Below are 25,540 nucleotides of genomic sequence, written 5' to 3'. Positions count from 1 at the left end.
AGATTTTAGAATTTATTCACCCCAGAAGTCTAACAAGTAACTGGCTTGCGCTAATGTGAAGGGTGAAACTGAGATCTGGACTGTAGTAAAGGGTGAGAGTCAGTTAGTCTTGGAAATTTGTACACGGGCCGCAAATGGCTCCCGGGCCGGACTTTGGGTATGTCTGCTCTTGTGTATACTATGTTGTGTCCATTGAAAAGACACTTCATCCACCTTGCCTAGTAGCCAGGGCCGGCCCAGCCTATAAGCAGACTAAGCAGCTGCTTAGGGCCCCAAGGCCACTAGAGGGCCCCCAACAGCCCATACATTTACATTGAAAATAATATATCTAGTTTTATTGGACACAGGGATTGTGCGTTTGCAGCAGCGTAAATATCCCTCTAAACCATTACATTTGTTTTATACCTATAGTAGCAAAACATCTACTGCTGCTGCATTTGTTTTTGAGCGTAGGCAGAGGTGAGGGCAGCTATGGATTTACACCGGTGCAAGGACCCGACATAATGTAAATTTAAGCCCGCTGTCGCCAACTGGAACACATTAAAATCCACCAGTAACAAAGGAAAAAATGTCTAGTATTTAAAAAATCTTGATCCACTTATATGTTTGTCTACTGTTCTTGTGACTATGGTTGTTTTCAGTCTGATGTTGGTCATATAAATACAAATACAGATGGTCAAGGTGATGAGAGCAGAGTCATAATGTTGTCAAATGTGAATCCCCAACAGCTGAACCAAGAGGCATCCGGTGTCAGGGGCCCCAAAGACAAATTCAGTTTAGGGCTAGCACTGGCCCTGCTAGTAGCAATGAGGTGTAGATATAAAATTGGTGGTATGTCTCATAGTAAGAAGATCCTGGATTTGACTTCTGAGCCAGATGCGTACTTCTTTGGCATTTGCGCGTTTCCTTTGTTCCAACATCAGCCTAAAACAAACGCAACAAGCAAGTCCATGAGGAAATCTGAACCAAACGTAGCACTACATCTGGAAGAAAACTAAGCAACGAATAACATTAACATCAAAAGCTTAAGTAAAAATGAATCAAAAAGTTCAGACTAGTCATGAAAAGCACTACCGCGACACAGCCTAACATAGCAAAACTATTCTTGCAACAGCCGCACAGTGACAATGAGTAAGTGTGTGAAGGCAGCGGGGGGCTACTTGGCTCTTGAATTGCTTTTTGCGAAACCTGGAAAGAAGCAACCTCAGTGCGATGCCAGGGTCAGACAAGGCTAATTAGTCTGCAGCGGCCCCTCAAATTCCTGCCCTGGGATATTAATGAAGTCATCCATAAGAAAGCATTGGCTACCACCTCCGCAACCACCACCCCACCTCTCTCCAATGTCCCCCCTGCTGATGTGCCACTGCGCCTGGGGAAGGGCAGCAGTATGCCAGTCTGGTCCCCCCCACCCCGCTCCCCCTGTGGTGCCCCCGTCCCCCCCCTGAGAGGATGACAGGCTGGATGGATGGCCAGGGCGGTGGGTGGATGGGGGCAGCAGCTGTGCATGTGTCGCGGTGCCAGGAGAGGGTGACAGTGGCCCAGTGCGGTGTCCTACATTAACACAAAAATAATGTTTGTACAGGGCAGGGGGAAGCGAGTGATGTGAAGAATGGATGTTTGTGCCGCCATATTGCATCTATTTCTGCTCCACTGTCACAGGGTAAAGCGCAGAGAGCTTATTAAGAGTTTGAAGCATGTTTGGATGAAGGTGGGATGTTTACTGTCACACTCTTATGGGTTAAGGCAACAATATCCAACAATATGTCCTTCTGTAATCCACAAACAATGCTCCACAGGACTCTAGTCACTTTCAAAATTCACTAAAACTTTAAAAATAGCTCAGTAAATAGGTAAAACATTATTTAAGTTGCATTTGCTGTTCTTGTTTTAAAAAGGGTACATTTTCTTCTGCATTTGACCATAGCCTGTACATATACACGGACAAAGCTAACCTGCTAGCCGCTGCGATCCAAATAGGAAGTGAGCATGGGCGCGCTTCCAGCTCCATCGACTCTGGCTCCAATTAATTTTACATTGGAAAACTGTAGCCACTCTCTCCGTAAACGCTGCTGTCAGACTCATCATTTTGGTCTTAAAATGTTCATACTGACCCGCTCTACGTGCTCCTGGTGTTTTTATTTCGCTATTATGTCCGTAAACCGAGACGTGAACATTTATAACAGACAAATGAGCTGTCTTCTTACCTCGAGGTCACTCCCGCTAGCGTTAGCAACAGGTTTGATTGACAGCGTTGCTTTTTATCCAGCTGACAGATTTAACTTTGGCTTTTACGATGGATCAGACCTGGGCGACTGAGGGATTACACAGACAGCGTTGCTAAGCGGGTTACTAAGGGGCGTTACCTTGAACAGCCTTGGTCCAGATTGGCTCTTTGGTTGCTATGATACTCTTGGAATATGAAACTCGGCTCCAAATTTGCCCCTATAACTGCTAGCCTCGATGAGCTTTATTTGACGCTACGGGTGATACCGCACTCACTTCTTTGTACAGTCGATGCATTTGACCCATACTTCAACGCCACTGGGGCAACCTGTTTTTTTATGGAACTAATACGATCGATTTTGCATTTGAATGTAAGATTACTTTTGAAATTTCACGATAGAAAAGCCATGTTATAACCTTAATACTTATACTGATACTTTTTCTGTTGGACTACTCAGCTAATTTTCTGTAAAAAATAAATAAAAAATACAGGTCCAACATGCCTTTTGGAATCATCAGACAAAAAAAAAAAGAATAGCTTAGACATGTTTAATCAAGATTTTTCACCTCTCACCTTGAAAACATCCTCTCCAGAAATGAGTGGGCAAAAGGTACAAAGCAATGCGAAAATTAGATTCTATTTTTAAACCTAGAGTTGCTATTTTAGATGGGCTGTTGTATGCGCTGAAATGAAGGGAGTTTTTTGCAGTTTCAAAACATTTGCAGAATAAATAGTTTTCTGTTCTCCTCTGGCTTGGAAATGACGAAAGATAAAAGTTTATACTGTCAATATAAGATTTTTTTTTGAGAAATATGGAAAGTATGTGTTCAGTGTGTTCAGGTCAGTAGCATTATGTAGCTAAATCTTAACAGTATTAGCAGTACTAGCAGTTAACTTGATCATTCTTAATTGTTTTTACTATAGTTGTATTTATTTATCACTATCTGAGTACTTCTTCTTAGTTCTGATCACTTCAAGCACTTCATCTACAGAGTTTGTTGTTTGCTGAGCAGAGATTTTGATGATGACAAACAGTTTGACAAAACTATTTTCCAAAGTGCTCACTTGACAGTTTAACTTCAATATATCAAATGAAACTATAAAACATTAAACAGGAGAATTATATTATTGGCATTGATGTGATGTTTTGTTTTATAGTTTTACTGCCGCTCTTGCCCCTGCCGTCTGCCCTGCCTGTGCCAAATGTCCCGGAGCCGTGGAGGTTTACGGCCTCAGACAGTGGGATGTGCTGCTTCATCAGGCTGTTAAAGTGACGACTCCGTGTCAGGAAGAGCAGCCACTTTACACAGGACAGGAAGTAAAAAGTTACAAGTACCTCAAGTATGTCAGGTCAACCTAAAGTATTTTTTGACATGTTTACTATCGTTTTACTTTTGTTAACTACAGAACAGTTTCGTGCAACAACTCTGCTCTCCATCAGCCCTTTGTTTCAGCACTATATTTTGGGTAAGTGGTAAAGCGCTGCTATATATAATTGTGTATTTGTATATGACATAATTACTTAATGGCAAATTTTGTATTATTTGGTCTCCCACAGCTTAAGACAACTGAGCAGTTTGATTGAGTATTTCCAATAGTAATAGAGAAAACATCAGTAGCAACAATGAGAAACACATCTGCCTTTAAATTATCATTATTATTTATGAGATGACATTTGTAGAAGTAGAAGAAGAAAAAGTAAAAGTTGTAGAAGTAGTAGTAGAAGTGGAAGAAGAAGTAGTAGTAGAAGAATTAGAAGTAGTAGAAGAAGTAGAAGTAGTAGTAGTAGTAGAAGAAAAAGAAGCAGAAGTAGGAGTAGTGGAAGAAGGTGTAGTAGTAGTAATAGAAGTAGAAGAAGAAGAAAAAGTAGTAGAAGTAGTCGAAGTAGTAGAAGAAGCAGAAGTAGTAGAGGAAGTAGTAGAAGTAGCAGAAGAAGCAGTAGTAGTAGAAGTAGTCAAAGAAGAAGTAGAAGAACTAGAAGAAGTAGTAGTAGTAGGAGTAGTAGTACTAGTAGTAGTAGAAGAAGAAGTAGAAGTAAGAGTAGTAGAAGCAGGTGTAGTAGTAGTACTAGAAGTAGAAGAAGAAGAAAAATTAGAAGAAGTAGTAGTAGAAGAAGTAGAAGTAGTAGAGGAAGTAGTAGCAGTAGCAGAAGAAGAAGTAGAAGAACTAGAAGAAGTAGTAGTAGTAGTAGTAGTAGCAGTAGAAGTAAAAGAAGTAGAAGAAGAAGAAGTTCAAAGCCACTTACTACTCTTTTGTGTTATATTCATTCCTCCCATACTCTGTTGTGGTAAGCAGATATTGTAGCCATAGCTGCCCTAAAGATACCCTGACGTAAACAAAGCTGCCATTCTGCTGCCAATCGCTCAAGCACACACCACATTCATACTAGGTAGATGAAGTGTCTCGCTAAATGATACATAGGAATATCATAGAAAGCATACAAGACAAGAAGAGGAAAGCACCAACAGGGGAGGTCAAAATGCTGATGTTTACGTTTAGTGAGCGTCTCTCTAATGGGCTTTGAACTTTATTTTACGGTTTAAGTCTTAATGAGCATCGTCTGTAAAAGGACCATTTATCTCGGAGATTCACTGATACATGCAATACTCCACTTCCACTGATGTACAGATTGTAAATGTAATGTCTTTAAGATGCTCGGCTATAGAACATGCCCGGAAGAGAAGAAAAGGAAGCTATAGTCAGTGTGGGAGTGCAATGTTTGAGATCAAAGCTAAATCAAGTGGACTGGAAACTGACATGTTGCCAATAGCACCAAAAGCATGTGGGAGATAAACTGCAGAAGAAGAAATCTATATCAAGGAAATTGATTCAAACCACTATGGAGTATAAAAAAGAAAATCCTTTTTGTTTATACTTGAATATTGATGTATGATATTCTGCATGCTCCTTCCTATTATTCTGCCATTACCTTTAAGTATTTGAGCCATTAATCGATTTTCAAACCATAGTTTTATTTGGAAATGGTCGCATTTTTTCCACCTTGAAGACACTCAAAGCGCTTTACATCAAAGAACCACTCACACATTCACACACACATTCAAACACCAGTGGGACGAGGTGGTTAAGTGTCTTGCCCAAGGACGCAACAGCAGCTTTCATCTGTAGAAGCTGGAATCGCACCGCTAACCTGTGGGTCAGTGGATCTGGCTGCTGAACCAATTGAGCTACTGTAAGAATAATTCAGGCATAGGAACTTCTTATTTAAGCTTATGTTATTATGTCCGAAAGGTTCTTAGTTACTCATTATGAATTAAGTCCTTCTTCATGCTTTATTATGGCTAATTAGGGCGCAGTTTTTTAAAATGTTGCAGATAAAAGTATAATAGACACCAACAAGGCATTCAGTCTCATCTTGATATTGGTGTCTAATGAAACCCGTACAGTTAGAAATTGAATCTTAGCTTTTCACGACGACCTTGAATGAGGTGCGTGGGGTTAATATTCCCCGTGTGCGCTTGTCCCCCGAAGGCGCGAGCATCACTTAGCTTTAGCAGGCTGAGGTCTTGAGAGATGCACTTAGCACAGTGAATTGTCTGTCTTATTACGGCGCTGACAGCTTATTCTGCACACATCTCGGGAGGGTGCGCAGGGACCAGATGGAGCTGAAGGCCGGAGCAGCTCTGCCTCTGGAGGTGAGCTGTTTTCAGGGGTCACTGTATGAATACTCGATGAGTTCGTAGTAACGGACACGCCAACAAGATGGAGGCTTTGAACATATGCAAAGTAAAGAGATAAAGAATAATGACATTTCAATACGGTTTTAATCTGTTAAGTAATGGTTAAAAGCAGTGCAGGTGAGAAACGTACTCACTGGAATAATACACACATTATGAGGTTTCTCACAGTGTGTTCTCTCCCAAGCTAATCAATAAAAGTGGAAAGGTACAATTTCAGAGTTTAGAGTAAATCGTTGCTTTTTCAAAATAGGAAATTGGCAATGGCGATGGGAAAATATTCACATTTCTTTGCCTTTTTATTGGACAGCAATCAGAGTCAAAGCTTATGTTATCAATAATACATGACTTGTATCAGAACATCATGAGCAAAGCCACTGTAAACACTCGACTATGCCACTAGTGCTGCAACAACTGAAAACAGCAGTTATTAAAAATGCTACATAACTAATATTGATAATTTATTGAAAGCCTAGTTAATGTGCGGCCAAACCTCCTTGTCAAAGCCTGATGTCGTAAGACCTTAGAAGTTAACGGGACGGGACGGGCCTGGTTTGTACTTGGATGGGAGACTGCTGGGAATTCAAGTTGCCACAGTGGGGGGGCCAGTGGTTAAAAATTTTGTTGTGTCCTTAGGCAAAGCACTTCATTGCCTAGTATGAAAGTGGTGTGTGAGTGCTGGTGGTGGACGGAGGGGCCGATAGCAGAGATTGGCAGCTGTGGTTACAAAAATTGCTACTCTGTACAATTACTACAGAGTCTGGAGTAAATGAATAATGCATGAAATTGTAAAGCAACTTTGAGCATCTGTAAAAGTGCGATATAAGACTAATTTATTATTATTATTATCATCATTATTATCGTGATTATTATTATTATTATTATTAGAATGTCCGTCGGTGTTACTGACCAAAGATTCACCATCACATGTTCCTGTAGGGCACGGCACATTGGTCACTATTCATAATCTACTAAATTTTCAATTAACCAGTACTCATTTCATGCTATTTTAGCGCCATAACCTTTACAGTGATCGTTAGCATAATGTGATCCCTCCTCATTGCCTTTACCCTCCCTTCATTGCACCACTGTCAACTGTTGTGTGCTCAAGTCAGACACCTGATGAGGGAGTTAACCCTTGGGTGGCGAAGACTTCCTCCTAAGTAGTGCTGTGCTGTTGCTTCATGAGTAATTGAACACTATTGATTTTTGGGGTCTGGGGGTGACAATAATGAGGTCAGATATCAGGCTAGTGCAAACAGCAGCTGTGAGGGACCCTTCACTGTCTTTACACACACCAGCACACACAGGCACACACACGCACGCTCCGTAGGGCTTTCATTTCACCTCTACTCCAGCACAGCACCCTCGGATCCGTCTCTGGCACCGACGGCCCGGTATCTGCTTCTCTGTCGATACACACAGCCTCATGCTCCAGCGAGGGCAGGAGGCACTATTGACATTCAGCTCAAACCTACAGCTCAGAGGAGTGGAGTCCAGGGTGTCACTCATGAATTATGCATGTCACGACGCCAGGGTGCTGAGCAACACCAGTGCCATCATAATTGAAACAATTGAAAAGACAATACCAGATGGGTCAATAATTAGACAGCGGGGGGGAGGAAACTTGATCCGGACGGCCCCCTGCCTGCCCTGCCAACCCCAGCACCGCGTTCAGACAGGAGACCTTTACAGAGCAAAGTGGCTCCCAAGCAGAGTAAAGCCACGAGAGATCTGATACGACTGTCTACTGTACACCTTTGTTTTTGTCTTGGATACCTTGCATTTGTTTCTTATTTTATATCGAAACACAAAACATTATCCTGGCGGGAAGTAGGTTGGTGGTTTGAATCCTGCTCTTGACATAAACATCATTGGTTGAGCGGTCAGATCCACCGACCCACAGATGGTGATGCAATTCCATCTCCCACAGATTAATGCTCTCGTTGTGTCCTTGGGCAAGACACTTAATCCAGCTCACCCCCAGTGTCTGTGTACACTGGTGTATGAATGTGTGCGTGAGTGGGTGAGTGGTTCCTTGACGTAAAGAGCTTTCAGTGCCTTGGAGGGAAAAACACTGTATAAAAATGTGATCGTTTACCATTAAAAGATATTAAGTGTTTCATGTTTTTTTTTGTTTTGAAGTTACATTCGTTTACACACTAATATGCAGGGCTAAAGTTGAATAAAAAGGGGGCGTGGCAAAAGCTCTCAAAACTATGATGTATCTCTATGTATCCGACCCAAACTGCACTCACAAGACTATACCAGGACAGGAACATATATGTAAAGACGGATTAAACTGGTGAATAATGAGTTTACTTATATAAATCTAAATAAAATACCAACTTTGATCAACCAAGACACCATCGACTGATTGACCGACTAAAGCCCTGCAGCCCTGCTAATATGTGAGATGTTCTTTTTCAAAATATCAAGAACATCGATCAATCAACCCAAGCCGTAACTGCAGGACAATACAGGATTACTCAAACGATCACACCTCAATTAATATACAACTTGGAGTAAACCAACAATGAGTGAACACCGCTGTACCACGGTTAACAGCACATAAAAGTCAGCTTTGCACAACATGTCGCTTTGAATGTGCGTAAAAGTTTGGCTCAGTCTTGTAAGGTCTGCAGCACAGCAGTTTGTTACAGTCGTGAACTTGCTGAAAGTGCTTACTGTTAAATCTACAGCTATTGGAACAGCAGGCAGAAACATTTGCTGTGTATTGTTTGTCAAAGCTGCGTCGCCTTGGATTATATTTCTGCCGTTATTCATCGGTGTCTTCTCTGGTTGTGTGCACAAAAAGTGAAGAAAAACAAAAGCAGGTGACTGATACTTTGCTGTTGGCAGGCTTTTCCATAAATCCAGAGTGAGAGCTCCCAGCAGATCCATTACACTCACTGGTCTCCTGGCCCCAGCCGCGACTCAAGGTGATCACCATAAAACACGACACACAAAGTCATCGCTCAAACTGTACTGCCTTTAAAACAAGCCTAAGAACAGAGGAGATGTGACGGCAACAACCATGCATCTGCACACAACCAAACAGCTTTGTAATAAAAACTGGTACAAGTTTGGGAATTTGGTGCGTGTTTTCTTATTAACATTATAATAAACAACAGCTACGGTACAGACGGCATTTTAATAATCACAATATCACTATGATGTACAAGTTTGTGATGTGTGGACAGGCTTTTGCTTTAACTAGGATGTTGCATAGTATGGCTTTAAACGATCGGGCTCCACGGTGAACAGAAGGGGATGTCACCAGACTTAGCTACAGGTTAGATCAGTGGAAAAGTGACATTTTCTAAGCAATCAAAGCCAATTATTTGAATAAAAGGCAAGATTGGTAATATCTCCAAGCAAACGAGCAGGTGGTGTACCTTCCATCAGAAAAATTTATTGACAAAAAGTCCTAATTTGTATAGGGATTTGCACATCATCAGTACAATCGTTACTGCAGTACTTTTATGTTAACCAATATTTTTGAATGACATTTATCAACCATTTCACTAAAACATAATTTACCACTTTTGCAACGCCTATAAAACAAACTGAAACAATAGCCAGAATAAAACAGCTTTGGCCAATGTAGTGTGCCGTAAATGTTACTCACAAACTTATGGCCAGGATTACTGCAGATATTTGCAGTTAGGTAAATACACCTTCCCCAGATATGGTGATTTAATGTTATAAAAATCCTATATGTCTGAGCTTTACAAAAGACATAAAGCTCCCTGGATATAAAACTAACATTTTATTGCGAGGTGGCAGTCAAAGTGAGAGGATAAGTGAGGTTAGAAATTCAAACAGCCTTGAGCTATAAAGTCAACTCAAAGGGTGCTATAGGCAAACACATTTCTTGGCACAATATTGATCGAGAAAGCACTTACACCAAGTTGGTCCCAAAATTGGAAAACTTAAAAAGTTTATTATGTTATTAAAAAGCTGCTTACATTTTGCATAGTTTAATTTCCTGATTTGTTGAAGTTGGTCACTCGGAGTACACACGTGCGGGGGGCTGTGTGTGTACACGGGTCCTTACCCAGTTCAGTTTTATAGGCTGCCATATGCACTTTTATGGGAGGGTTAATGGTTTTAAAGAACCACTTCACAGGTCCTAAAATGGGGACTCCAGAGCTACACGAGGGCCACATCAGGACCACTTTAATCAAGACAAAAAGCATTATTCTCAGTGCTGTCAATAAAAAACAGGCAACACATGTATTTAGGTATTAAATTTAAAGCAAACTATCTAATATATCTAAAGGTTAATGTTTAATAATTTGCCATGAAATGTTATGGCATTAAAGTGTAGTATTAAAGTGTGCATTTATATCCATGAGCTTCAGACTGATAAAAATCTAGCACTGTTTCCATAGCAATTAACAATCCAAAACAAAATATTACATCTTTTGAATGTGGTAAAGTTCTCAGATATCACCTATAAACAGAAAGCTGAAACCTAAGTTCGCTACTGGTGTTTTTATTGCTTAAATACCTCGGAAAAAACATGCATTCTTACTGTTTGTGGGGTCGCGCCTCTTCAAAGAGCTGACCTGTAACTTGCACAGAGGTTAAGTGTAACGCCATACTGTGGAATATTCCAGGAAAACGAAATGAGGGCCAACAAAGTGACAAAAAAATGACATAGCGTGCTTTTAAGTCCATGTCTGCACTCGTACTTTACAACACCTGCTTTGACTTGTACATTAGCATTTTCAATAAAGCCAATTTGGTAAGAATTTGAACATAAATACAGATGTTTGTTTTCACCGTTGCCATTAACATAATTTCATAGCGCTATATATCATCAACAGATGTATAATGTATGCAAGCGGGAACAAAAGCTGTCAGAATTTACCATCCTAAAATCCTAATGAGCAGTAGTAACCATAGCGATTTTGTAAAAAAGAACATCAAAGAGCAGGGAGCAAGTAGGCAGGCTGTATTCATGCATAATTAGCTGTGAAAATGGCACTACAGGAGTCTGCTGGTGTCTGTGCTTAATTAGTTCTTATCCTTGGTCTTGGATGAGAGGTAAACAAAGGCGTCGGATGAAAACTTTTGCAGACAACAGCCCTGTCGACGGAAAAAGCTGGAGGGACCCACGAAGACTGCACAGAGGTCTCGGGGGAAAAAGAGCAACAGTTTGACCTTGGGCGAAGTCACGAGGCCCAAAACTTAAACAGCATAAAATGGTTATATAAATCAGCATGGACAAGATTAAGTACGATAATTATGGACGCAAGCTGAAATTGGGCTTCCATAGAAATGCCACTGTGGTTTTCAATATTCATTTTAACTTTTAGCATGTGACTATAGCAGATACAGCCACTGAACTGTTTACTCACTTTTATATGCATTATATTCTTCATTAAGATCATAGACTGTATATATAAATGGACATCGCTAACCCGCTAGCCGCCCCGTTCCAAATAGGAAGTGATCATAGGCGCACTTCCGGCTCCCATCGTCTCTGGCTCCAATTCACTTTATATTGAAAAATTGTCGCCTCTCTCTCTGTAACTGCTGCTGTCAAACTCGTCATTTTAGTCTGAAAACGTTTGCTCTACAGGATCCTGGTTGATTGATGATTTTTATTTCACTATTGTGTCCGTAAATCAAGATATGAACATTAATAACAGATGAATCAGAATCAATTCTTTCCCCAAGGTCACTCCCGCTAGCGTTAGCAACAGGTTTGATTGACAGCATTGCAAAGATAAGCTTCGTCCTAAAGCGGAGATGCAGGCGGGAAGGGGCATTATCTTCATCAGCCTCACTCTGGATTGGCTCTTTAGTTGCTGTGATGCTCGGGGTCAGAATTCCAGATGTGGAAGTTGGCTCCAAATTGGCCCCTATAACCGCTAGCCTTGATGAGCTTCATTTGACTGGAGCCGAACGATATGGTGACGTCACACTCTGTCCACTTCTTTATACAGTCTATGATTAAGACTGAATGTTATTACACCGCAATTGTCTAAACCAGGTGTATATATAGTTGGGATGACATCAAAACATAACAGTCAACAGATTAACAGGATTTAATATAAAGTGGAAAAAGAAAAATGCATCAGAGTTGTAGCAGTTTAGTGGCCCATCGGTCTCTGTCCGTGTTTCCGAGCAGAGGACCTCCTCAGAGTATGACGAGTGTTTTAGAGCCATCATTAGCCCCGCTCTTCTGTGGGACAGAGGGGAGCCGTCTGAGATGGGGGCTGGACCGCATTAGCGCCGCTGCCATGTTCCACTTCAAACCTGACCTTCCCTGGGTCTCACTTCATCTGCCACCCACGGGCCCCTCACCACCTCGCCCGCACCTCCACCACCCCGCATACCCCCCCCCCCCCCGCCCTCCCGGAGTGTCATATCACAGCCCCATGTCATTTCCATGCCTTTATCTCAGCCACACACGCTCTAAAAGCACACCACACATGCTGGAGCTTCAAAGAGCCTGTAGTTTCTATTTTCAGTCTTTTCATATCAAACCACCTCAGTTCTCCCTCTTTCTTTCTGCAAGTGTTTATCCGATCACTCACAATGCCAGCCTCCCGCCCCCCGACCCCTGGTTTGCTGGTGATGAATGACCATTGGCTGTCTCACTGACAGCTCGGCAGCTGATGCCACATAATTACAGTATCACCGTTTAGGCAAAATTACCAAATTACCACGGTTCTCAAGAGGCCGAGAAGACTGACGGGCCGTCCGACAAAGGAAATACAAATATCTTAGAGAAGAGAGGACTTGAAGGATTTCAGAGACAGGCTGAGAAATGGTGGAATTGGAGCGCAGGGAACAAAATGCAAGTGCTCGGACATGGTTGACGAGTCTGGAGACACTTTTCCGCTCATAAATAATGCTAAAACATCTGGCCTCGCCTTGATATGCAATTCTCCACTTCATACTCAATTTATTCATTCATTAATTCCTCTTGAAATGTTCAAGTGGTGTCAACATTTTAATATTTCATCGAATCAGCAAGGTCTGACCTTTATCTGGGCAGAAAAAAATTGGGTTTTTGTCTCACACGTTTCGCTGACATAGTTTGAATTTCGACACGGATCTTCATAAAACTGTAGCGTTGAGTTATGTTCTCTCGTCAGATGAACAGAGTGCGTTGGAGTGGTCGGGGAGGGAGCGCTCTGGCCCCTCTGGTAAATAGAGCCCGTGTGAATTGACAGACTGACATTTATGACGTGGGCGCTAACAGTGAGCAGCGGGGAAGATGTTGACTTTGCCTGCGTGCGCGGCTGAGGGCTGATGGCCACCAGGGTTGAGTTATGCCCCGCTAATGTATCCACGACAACAAAGCCTTTCATTCACAACCTTGAGCTCAAATGTAAAAACACCTCGTAAGTCGCGCCGCTCGTGTTGGACCTATTATGTACTGTATGGTGTGTTCAGCTGTGTGCCATTTTCACCATTACTTTTGGGGAGGTATCGGTAACACTCTTAACAATGCATCGCAGTTGCATAAAAATCTCATAAAAAACGTGTTATTGTCGCATTAGAGCTTTGAAAGGATTACAGGGCTTCTATGGCCTGGGTAATACAATAAACCCCGGGGATTATGGGAAACGGCGAGAGCCCATTCAATATTACCACGTCCACTAATAACTAGCTTCTTTTTTCAATTCATTTAGCATAATATGGTGCCATACCAAAGTGAGAATTAGCATTGCATAAAACTGCACAGAAATTGGTGTTAAGACTCTTGGCTTGAGGTTTTCATCCTTCAGTACCGTTTATTGTGGATATTCTCAGGCAAAGATAATATCGATTACCTATATTACGGTATTACATTATATATTATACACTGACTACATGTTGAGTCTTATGAAAAGGAAATTGCTAATTGTGTTTTTAGTCTTTTCGATACAATATCAGAATATTATTTAACTTTTTGACAGACAGTGACCTTCATTTTCTTCTTTTCATCAGGCACAACTGTACACAAATACTCACTCTAGGGCTATAAGATGAATCACAATCGAAATAAAACTACATTTCAATAGACACAATTAGCAAACTGCAACGACTGCAAAGAATAATCTGCTCCACAAACAACTAAAAATCCCATTTCATTAAAATAAAAGCAGCTTTGTACAAACATGCTCTGAAATACGTGTGATTTGTTTTGTTTTTTTTATCAGTGTGTTAGTTCATAGGCTTATCCCTGTCTTTTTGTCAAAACCTTTGTCAATGTGATCTTCTATCCCAATGCTTGTCACAAAAAAGAAAACATATCACAATAGGGGTAACAGTAGCTCAGTCGGTAGAGCGTCTGATCCTGAGGTTGCCGGTTCGAATCCTGCTCTCGACATAACCATAAAATCATCGGAAGAGCGGTCACATCCACTGACCCACAGGTTGGCGGTGCGATTCTAGCTCTCCCAGATGAACCGCGCTGTCGAATTCCTGCGCAAGACACTTAAATCTGTCTGTGTACACTCGCGTATGAATGTTGCGTGTGAATGGAGTGCTTTGAGTGCCTTTTAGGTGGAAAAGCGCTATATAAAAATGTAACAACTTACCATTTTACCAGTTAGTTATATTTCCCAATTTGTGCAGCCCCAACAAACAGCATTCAATTCTAAGCCAACAGATGCACATTAATATTCAAATGAGCGCAATAGCTACAATACAATACGCTTGAACTGCCAAAGCAGCTGTATAAACCAAGCAGGGACCTCACTGATAAACAAGCCTAGCAGAGTGATAATGTAGCGGAGGTAATTTAATCAGAATGAGCCATACGTCACTTAGTAATAGTGGGTGCTTTGCCTTGATTTATCTGTGTTTGTGAAGAGGAGAGAGACAGAACAGACGGCTTGGTGCGGCACAAAAAATAGGCCATGGGAAAGATTCTTCATGCTGGTATTTATCACAGGCTGATGATTAGTATTATTAGCACAGGTGCAGTTACAGTAAACACTAGAGACTCCCATTTTAAACTCAAAGTGAGCGTTAGATAAAGAAGGGGGTGAAGGCGGAGCCGGGGTGCCTGTCCCTGAGGTGTTGTGTCCCGCTACGGGCCTAGATAGATCCACTGGAGCAGAACTAAATGTGTACTTACAAAAAAAAAAAAAAAAAAAGAAGAAGAGGACTACGGCTAGAAAATAAATGCGGCCGCAATCGTTTTTCATTCGCTAACATTAAAAGCAGAGCAAAATGTGTTCCATTAAGGACACATCATGAATTCAAAACTGGTATTTAGTGTGGAGTTGATAAGGAAGAGAAGGGGGTTTGAGGACAGTAGCGATAATTCACAAATAGAATGAACATGATTTATAGGAGTAGGTCTAGCATGATAATTACTATATCAACTTATTGTTCAGCGTATGAAACGTGGAACAATATATTTTGGGGGGTGTTAATGATACTATCTATTTAAAAATGATTTTCTGGGATTATTTTGCATTATTGTTATTGTGTCAGTGGTATAAAGTAGTTTCAGGAGTTGGAGGACGTGTCTGGGGTGAGGGAAGTCTGGGAGTTCCTGCTTAGACTGCTGCCCCTGCGACCTGGATAAGCGGAAGAAAATGAATGGATGGACGGTATAAAGTAGTTTCAATATTATCGTTTATGGCAGTATATCTCTGTACCTATATAACTTGCCTCAAAATGTGTTACAGTGACATAGAGCCTATATAAGAGAGTATTTTAGCTTTTAGGTCATAATCAATTTTAAGAACTGGCTTTTTCCAATTCTCCCATATTCAATCAAATGTTAAAGATAGTATTTAAACAGTTTTTGGGGTATTTTTTTGTATTCTTTTTGGTTATTTCATAGGGACAGATAAACTACACTACACAAAAAAGCACAGAATCAGAATCAGAAGAGTTTTAGTGCCATTGTCAGTGAACACAGCTCACAAACTAGGAACTTACTTTGGTGATAAAGTGCAACATAAAAACATGCTGAATAAATACGGTCCAATGCATGCGTCATACTGAACACACAGCATTTGTTATATATAAGCGAAGACACAGTTCATACAATATAAAATGAGTAATATATGCTTGAGTATGCGGAAAGAAAATTGAATTATTATATAACATGTGAATACTACGTCATCTCGGCTTTCTATTCTAGAGCGGTCAGATCCATTGACCCACACATTGACAGTGCGATTCCAGCTCCCACAGATGAACGCCGCCCTTGTATCCATGGGCAAGACACTTAACCCACCTCGTCCCCAGTGTCTGCACACACTGGTGTATGAATGTGTGTGTGAATGGGTGAGTGTTTCCTTGACGTAAAGCGCTTTGAGTGTCTTGAAGTTGGAAAAGCGCTGTATAAAAATATGACCGTTTACCATTTAGTTATTACGGGGAAAATCTTCTTCTACATAGACAATGAGAAGGCTGAAACTTTTTCTTTAATGCATTAGTTCATACGCCTCAAGCCAAGAATGAGATAATGCCACAGACACACAACCAGTTATAAACTATAGAAAGAGTCTGTTTTTCTTAGTGCCTTAATGCACAGATAACATATGGATTTATAGCTACCGTATGTGCTAGCAGGAAGAAAACAAACTCCATATTCAGGGGCGAGATTAAGCTTCCTGATGCCGTATTTATGATATTGTATGGATTGCTGGATTAGCTCTAAGGAAAAGTCAGAAATGTATAAGTTTGTAATGAATTTCAGAATTGCGCTTATAAAACGTACTTGCAAAACTTCAATTATGCATTCATGGTTAAAAGGAAACTTGAATGTTGGTCCGTCAGTGTCGTATTCAAACTAGGATTCATTATTTAAGCCATAGAGAGCTAAGGGAGTAAGGAGAGGAGCTAAACAATAAACAGTAAAGAGGTTTTGAACTGTCAATCTTAAGTAGCCCTGGGGAGGCAAACAAAACTGGGTAAAAGATTTCGAATAAAATCCAAGAAAGAAAACACTCAACATTTCTCCACAAGCTCCTCTGGGACATTAGGGTTCTTAAAAGACTGCAGTTTGAACTCGGAATACCTCCAAGGGCTAAAATATGTGTGTGCAGATTAACCCAAAAGTCTCGGCTAAATGCTATTAGTCTGGACTAGAATTACCACCATGAGAAAAGTATATTGTAAAGATCAGGGGTCAGGCTGTGTCAAAGAAAAATAACATCCTGTCTGCAAAATGTAAGGCAAGAATCATCAAGGTAGGTGTTTTAATGTCTCCATATTGTAGCAGTAGGTTGCAGTTTTTAATAGTTTGTATTGAAAAAAATATATATAAACTTCTCAGTATGTCATAAAGTTTATCTAGCCCCATAGAGCAGGAGTCTCGAACCTTTTTCCCCCCGTGACCTACTTTTACAAAGCGAAAATGACAGAAAACGGCTCCTTTTAGGTGTTTTGAGCCGATATAAAGGAAGAGGCACATTTAGATATCTATAAATACATTTCCTCCGATCACATGTGACACTTCAGATTTTAATTATTCAGCATAATGAATAGTAAAAGAAAAAAAAAAATCAAATCTGTCAACTGGACAAAAAGTCCTACAACTGTACAACCGCTACACTTCTGCTACTACAACAATTATTGCGAGTAATTACCTTTCTATGTTTGCTAAAAGTTTCATTCTACCTGTGTCCTAGATATCTGAAAAGGGAAAATTGTAAAATTGGTTGTGAAAAAGAAGTCATTTCCAGCTTTGGTTGTAAAATTAGACCTCACATTTTCAGCCAATTATCAATCTGCCCAGAGATGAGTAACTTGTCTGGAGCGAGGGCAAACACACCATTTCCTTGTCAGATTGGCGCAGCTCAGAGCTTGGGAGTCTTTCCGCTATGCTAGGTGGGTAATTACTGTCATTGATTAATAATCCAAGAGCCAGCCCATAATAATCTGTGCCACATGTGCCGGAGCTCTTAAAGGAAGCACTCATTTGGCACAAGGATCCAGAGCCTAAACTGCTTAGTGACAAGTAATGGAGAGTCATTTTCTTGTCTGGAGACGTGGCGGAGGGGGGGTTAGCCTGGTCTTTTTCCATTGCCACAGCTCGTGAGACGTACAAACCAGCGCAAAGACAAAAGGTGTTATTCAAGACATTTAAAATATTCATGTAAAATTGCGAAAATGGCCATTAATTGGTCAATGAAACTTTGCAATATGGATCAAAATTGTTGAAATAGTTGGAACATTGCACATTGTGTTCATTGGGTTTCCAGTTCCAGTTTAAGGCCATAGTAATTTTGAGGACTCACTATTCACAAAACGTATTATTTGCTTTTAAATTTGCGAATCGCTATGGCAACAGTGCTCATTTTTCATCCTTGGATATGGAACTAGTGTTGGATTTGCCATTTTTCTTTTGTATAAGCTTCAGATAAAAAAGCAAACACAGTCTTCGCACACTGATAAACTTTAAGGTGATTTTTTTTTTCTAGAAATGTGTTTTTATTCCTAAATCTGCAGTTAAAACCAAGAAAAATGTATTCACTGATATACTTCCATAGGTAAAGCTGCGTTTGCACAGTACTGTAAGGCAAACTGATAACTAAATTGCAAAAAATCTCCAGTATCCCCATTACCCTCAAACTATAAAAACTTAATTTAAAAAGTGTTGGCTGCATCCATATTACTCTGGGTCTAAATTAACTTGTTTTCAATTATATGGAACAGAATGGCTGCCAGACAAGCGTCCCTAAAGATGAACCTTCTCTGAAAGCTGGTTTGTGTGTTTATTGAGAAAATTGTGAAAAAGCAGCAAAATCTTCAGGCGAAATTGGAAAGCAACTGTCCACTTTAGGAGTACAAGGCGTTGCCAAGATGTAAATGGTAAATAGTCCATCTGCCGGTGTAATTCTTGCTTCTCAATTGAAAAGAAAGTGTGCCATTTGCAAGAAACACTGTCGCAATAAGATTTTCTAACTAAACAAACTATAATGAGAATATGACGGGGGAGGCGTAGTGAAAGGTTATCCCATAATGCATCATGGCATTCAAAATCCTTAATAAATGAATGTAAAACGACGCCTGGGTTACCACCTTTGTCTTCTACCATGCTGCTGTGTGAATAATAGCAGGCATGTTTGAATTAACTATTTAATTACCCAAGTATTAAAATTAATTTGGTGTCAATTCTAATCATTTTATGCATCTTGCTTGGTCCCTGGCAGACGCTCATTTACATAATCTCAGACAGTGTGATGTGCATTGCAGTTTAAACTTGAGATAGATTTATGTGGGAAGCATACAAGTGCACAGTTAACAGTGATTATAATTAAGAAGACTGCAAACTTGCTCATTTCCATGTCCAAAAGAGGTTCGTCAAACAATTTTCCTTTGGATTAAAATGTATTTATCGCTGTCATCACTGAATCATTTTTGCTTGATGTCAGTGTTATAATACTAAGATTTCAAACTTGAGTATTTAGAACAGAATCATTGCTACTGTCCTCAGACCGCGATAATAAAAAACAATCTTTCTTTAGACCACATGTGTCAAACTCAAGGCCCGTGGGCCAAATGCGGCCCACCACATCATTTTATGTGGCCCGCGATAAACTAAATTAAAAGGTATGACGCTTTATGTCAGTTTATCATTAGATACACTATTAAACAGCCATTTTTTTCATATCTATGCAAATCCATATGCTATATTTGTAACTTGAATAACTAATAAATATAGAAACGGTTAATTAACAAGATTAAAACATAGTGATATTTATCTGACAGTTACATCTGGCCCTTTGAGAGCAGCCATTTTGTTGATGTGGCCCTCGGTGAAAATGAGTTTGACACCTGCTTTAGACAATAGAATGTAATTTTCGGTATTAAATGGTAGTACTTCCTTTTATATTACCATGTGGCCTTATATCTGTGTAATCCCTCAATCGTCCAGTAGGTTCCATAGAGGTCCATGAGCGTGTACTAGTCTATGTGTTATACTTGTTCTGATACAGCTCAAGATCATTCAGAAAACGTTCATTTCTGTCTGTGAATGTGACTTTTTTAGAATCGATACCTGCTCAAAAGTATCTAGTTCCAATACAAGTTCCAGTATCGATTAGTATCTGACTAACTCTAATCCACAGAGCTATTTTGTGTTACGGACGCCATTTGTAAGATCTTTGACCGCTTTTCATGCATTTAAATCCATTTTGAGTACAGGCAACTGGCAATCAAAGCCATTTACTGTTGGTTGTGGACCAGACAGTTCATGGTCCGGTATACAACAAAAACCACAAAACACATTTCACAGACTGCGAATCGACCACAAAGTAATGTCACAATATAGCAATTTCCAGGGAGGGCAATCTCTGTGACAGCAATCAGTGCAGGTGGATATTGGCTCAGATCATGTGAACTAAACGGACTGGCGCTACCCAATCTATAGTAAGGTAGGAGCTGTGGACCTGAACATAATTACCCCAACAGCAGCACCCGACGGAGACCAGATTGCTCCCAGGTGACATTGGGGGTTATTAAATTGTCACGGCGCCCCCTTCTCTGGCACCGAGTACACACACTTGAACAGACTGCCCACACGACTGACTCGCAAGTTTATCTGCTCCATTTGTTTGACATCTTTACGACACAGCGTATTAACACCAACCTAATTTCACCGGGACCCCAATGTCTCCCTCCCTTCTCAAAGAAATCCTTCAGGGTTAGGTTAGGGCCGCTGGGACTGCCTGTCTCCACCAAATTATTACTGCCGGTGACTTTCTCTACCCCCTTGTGTATTTAACTTCACAAGACAAATCAAGACAAAGTTCAAGGGAGACTAATAGTGAAGTAAATTAGGCTGACGATGTGCTAAAAGTTGCTCAGTTTTGCGCTACTGTGAGACCTACTCTTGTAAATTTACTAAGCATCACTTTGAAGAGGAAAGAAACTGTCCTTCTTGGTTTAATTTATGACTGATTTTAAGATGATTATGAAATAAAATAACGGGGCTGATATACAACTCGAATGAAGACTTTTTTTAAAAATTTTTGAAGACCTATTGTGCTCGTTTCTGTTGTATAGTTATAACCTTTGACACCCGTGGATCATTATGTTTTAATTTGCACATTTAAATCACAATATTCATCTAAAACGACTTAATAAAAGAAACGAGTCCACTGACTTCCGCGTTAGTGCCCAGTGGACGCTGACATCACTGAAAACGTCATCGCAACACAGAGCAGTGAGGTTCTTGGCCCACGTCGCTGGTGAGTAACAGTTTTTTTTTTTTTTTCCTTTGTACCAAATTGATGACGAAAAGTTGCTAAATCCTATGTGTATCACGATTAACAAAATAAAATTGGAGGAAGAAGTAACTACAGAGCAGTGGGCGTATGGCGGTGGTGCTGAAAACGGGCATTGATCGGCAATATGGCGATTAAATATTGCTCAAACTTGCACGAAACACTCCGAAAACATCCTCTAGCGGGTAAATGAGACGAGGAAACAACTATAAGATAAGTTAATACCTCTGAAAAGTTGATTTTGCATAACAGGTCTGCTTTAATGGCATTTTAATGTGTTTGCTACGCTCCCATCCAGACATACAATAAGCACTAATCATACTTATTACGCCATAAATAATAACTAATTCACAAATGAGTTTCCCCAGTGTTTTAAATTATGATAAAAACATTTTATTTTCACATTACCAACAAGCCCAATCTAATAATTAAACCATCATGCTATTAGGTGCTTAATTAAAGAGGGGGCATTATGCAAAATCAACTTTTTTGGAGCTTTTGACCATGTTATAATGCTGTGCTGTCATAAGAAACATGCCCGAGGAGGTTTTAGATGTCATTCGTGCATATTTAAATAATCTAGTGATCTGTCTCTGGCCTTTTCAAACCCTCCTTGCGGTTAGCAGTACGATCCTATCCCAAGCTCAAGCCTCACGTCACCCACGCATCAGCACGGCGATTTTTCATGAATATACAAAAGCAAGATACAAAACAATACACCACAACTTCACAAACCTGACGCGATGTGCAGCAGTTTGATCAGCAGACTGCATTATAATTGTGATGTGACAGCGCTCTGAAGAGGCAGTGAGAGAGAGCAAAAGGAGGAGGGACTCGTCAAAAAAACATGTGAAACTTATTAAATGTGTTAATATCTGGTTTTCAGCTAATTTAGTATTAAAAACAATAAAAGCTAACATGGTGCTCTGAATGTTTTATGTGCTAGCAATACCCCATAGTTTAATACCCCTCTTTAATCATTCATGTTATAAAGAATTTCTATCATGTCTTCTACATAAAGCAACCAACACATTAATATTCATGATGAAAAATAATTGTTTCTTTACCATTTTGTACCACAGTAGAAATAAACATCCTAGGGCTATGTTGACACTGCAGGCAAAACAGGCATCTTTCGTGCATTTCCTGCTAATCAATTTGAGTTTGTAGCAGAACTAAATCAATGTAGATTAAAATTATAGTTTCCACTGAATAAATCAACAGATACCATCTTTATGTGCAGCACAGACATTGTTTTTAAAAGCAGTATATCAATAGTAGACGGTATTTTTTAGGATGAACTTGAGACAAACCAGATGCTCCAACTCTTATGGACTTCCAAGCAGATGTGTAAAGCAAAACGCAAGAAAAGAGGAGCGAAAATGCAGGGATGGATTAGACACAGGCTGTGCACGGTGACGCGGTATGGCTCCAGTATGTTATATTTTGGTTATGCAATAATCGGCTTGGAATATGTAAATCCCGGGGTTTTGTAGACTCGCTGGGTACTATGGGTTGTATGTGTGAGAACAGCCTATATCAAGTTTCAGTTTAAGATCCTGATGAAGAATAGACCACTTTAGTCACCATTTGCTTTAAAAAGGCCAGTGGTTATTATGGTCTGTGGAGTCGTTTTAGTCCTGGTGTAGTTCTAGTTCAAGCCTATAGTCCTGATGTAGAATTATTTTGGTCTTGCATAGTCCCATTTTAATTCTAGATAAGCCAATTCCACATAGACGGAGCCATTCACATCTGTTTTTTGGGGTCAAAATGTATCGTGTGTACATTTTCTTGGCCCTACTGGGAAATTTTTGGTTATTTTCTAGGTTTATCATAAGACTTAATCTATAAAAGGCTGAATTTCTAACTTCTATGACTCATTACTGATGCAAAATAAGCACTAAAGTGTTTCATTCTGCTGTTTATTTATTGCAGCTCATGATTTTTTAACAATACTGCAGATTGGTTTGGTTATTGTGTCATATTGTAGCATAAATTAGTTGCAATATTAACTGTATATCGAACTTCAAAATATGTTTTCGTGACAGGCCGATTTAGAAAGCCACGTTTTTTCTTAGGTAGAAGTGTTAATAAAATAAAAGGCTGCTAAGTTAATGTGAAAGAAATCAGTGTAAGTGCTCAGGGTATGTTCAAGGTCAAATAAAGTCTTCAGTAAACAAAGTAAGGAGATCAGGTGCTGAATGCAGTGCCGGCAGAGCGAACCAGCTGGTCACGAGCCTGCTATGGCTTTAAACGAATGACTCTTATAAAAACGCAGATTTATGTTGGATTGTGCGTGTTTTACTGCTGTAATGTTTCACACTACGTCATAATGTTGGCTAAATGTCAGCTAATGCAAGAGCTCAACGGGAAGTGGCTTTAGAATGCTCCAGTTCAAAGTCGAATTAGAAACGATATTGGCAAAAATGTATATTGTGATCTTTTTTGAGGTTGTCATGGAAACACTAATGAGATATGCGTATGTAAATGTCTGGGTTGAGGTCAAAAGGCGCCGTACCTGATTTTTATTGTCTTAAAAAAAACAGATATAGTTTCATTTACCCAGTTTGCAGTGGCCCAAAGTTATTCTTCACTTACCAAAAAAAGCGATTTATTCACGGTGATGAGTTTCTAAGAGCTTTTCACAATATTTAGAAGCCAGAGTTGCGCTGTGACGCTAACAACAAGCAAATAGCATGCTAACACGCATTTCCTGATTATCAGACAATAAAAAAACCCTTTATCATTAGATGCAGACAGCATGTAGAGGACATATTTTGACCTCAACGGCGGCTTATACAATATATCTGTACTCGGGTATGACCTTTTGCACAAATACATGAGGGAAATTGGGTACTGGGCTGTTAAGTGCTGCAGAAAAAGTGAATCAAAAGTAAAGTTAACCACAAAACTACAGAATGTAAGATTGCACACATTAAATATCAACTGTTTTTTGCAGCTTTTTGAACATTTTCTTATCACTGAGTATATATATATATATGCATTACATTTCAAATTTGCATACAGTGAAAGCAAGAATTTCAATGCATCACCCTCCTCCACCCCAAAACGTATGAGTGCATCGTTACACCAACAGTTACAAACACATTGCGCAATAATGATGAGGAGAATTAGATTTACTCACATCTTGCCGGGAGGTCGTATCCACAGGTGATCTTGGCCTTGCCGGTTTCACAGCCGTTTAGTGAGTGGCACTCGTCAAACAGACAGGACCCCGCCGCTTTGTGTATGCAGCCGTCAACTGCAAACAGACACACGACAGGCGAAGGTATGAGGCCTGGCTGGATCCCACATACAACAACTCTCCATGCTGGGCTAATTAGCTCTTTGCCTGCATTATCATGTCAAAACAAGCACTCATTTAGAGAAACAAGACCAATAACAAGAAGTATGCGTATAATATTGAGATTTCTCCAGACTTTGTCCAAGCTGAAATGATCTGGCTTGCATATCGCGTGTCTCTGTAGGGGGAGTGTGACAGCGCGGGCTTGTGTCTGTTGCTGGTAAATATTGACGAGCTTAGGAATGAAATTAGCCAGGCCAGGATCTAATAACGCCTCCACGCAGCAAAATGAGACTGTTCTTCCTGTAATCCCTCTCCTCTGTCAACAGCCTGCATCTACTATACAAGCTCACATCATTACCTCTAATATAAAAATAAACCATGTTTATTAGATACAAAGTAAGAAATATCTACTTTATAATCAACTAAAAGAAAAAAAACAAACAGGTTTCACCATGTTGGAATAAAGACAAATGATGCACATTTTCTTCAACTATGCAAATGATAATAGCTAATAATAAGTGTAATATATTTATGATTAGTCTTTGGTTTAAGAAATTATCTAAATAGTTGGACAGAGGGAAGCTGATTCCAGTAGCAGTACCAAGGGCTGGTTTGTCAAATTTTAGAAACGCTTTGGACTTAAAAGTGTTTCTCTGCACAGAGAGGGGCCTCTGCAGGTAACACTGGAGCAGAGGCATGTGAACAACAAATTTATTGCAATTATCGAGGAAGGAGGATATAATATACGAAGGTTTGAACTTTGAGAGTGTTTAAACAAGAGCGAAGTGTGAGAAAATGTTAAAACCTGTCTGAGAAAAGTGTATAAAGTGTGTGGTGAGGGCGTTTTACAGCCTTAAAACACTGATTACTTTGCGGATTTCGACTATTGCGGATTATTTTTCGAACGTTACCCTGGCGAAAAACAAGGGACCAATGTATTAATCTAAAATGACGTCATCACAACAAAGAGCAGTGGGTGTATGCAAGTGCTGAAAAACAGGAGTTGATCTGCCATACTTCAAAATTAGTGATTAAATATTGCTCAAACATGAACAAATCACTCCAAAAACAACTTCGAGAGGGTAAATGACAAGGCGAAACAACTATA

The 25,540-nt window shown here is 40.0% G+C and overlaps 1 protein-coding gene across 2 annotated transcripts in view; it reads right to left on the bottom strand.

Annotated features, from left to right (window-relative positions):
- The window catches only part of macrod2 (mono-ADP ribosylhydrolase 2), a 595,671-nt gene that overhangs the window by 389,444 nt on the left and 180,687 nt on the right, over window positions 1-25,540 (bottom strand). For both annotated transcript variants that reach the window (XM_033979597.2, XM_055227511.1), the window contains exon 5: window positions 24,271-24,387. In XM_033979597.2, the coding sequence (XP_033835488.1) occupies window positions 24,271-24,387 (117 nt within the window). The remainder of the gene's footprint in view (window positions 1-24,270; window positions 24,388-25,540) is intronic.

This window comes from Periophthalmus magnuspinnatus, chromosome 15 (assembly GCF_009829125.3).
Source record: "Periophthalmus magnuspinnatus isolate fPerMag1 chromosome 15, fPerMag1.2.pri, whole genome shotgun sequence".
In the NCBI taxonomy this organism is placed as follows: Eukaryota; Metazoa; Chordata; class Actinopteri; order Gobiiformes; family Gobiidae; genus Periophthalmus; species Periophthalmus magnuspinnatus.
This window is presented reverse-complemented; position numbering and strand designations above follow the sequence as displayed.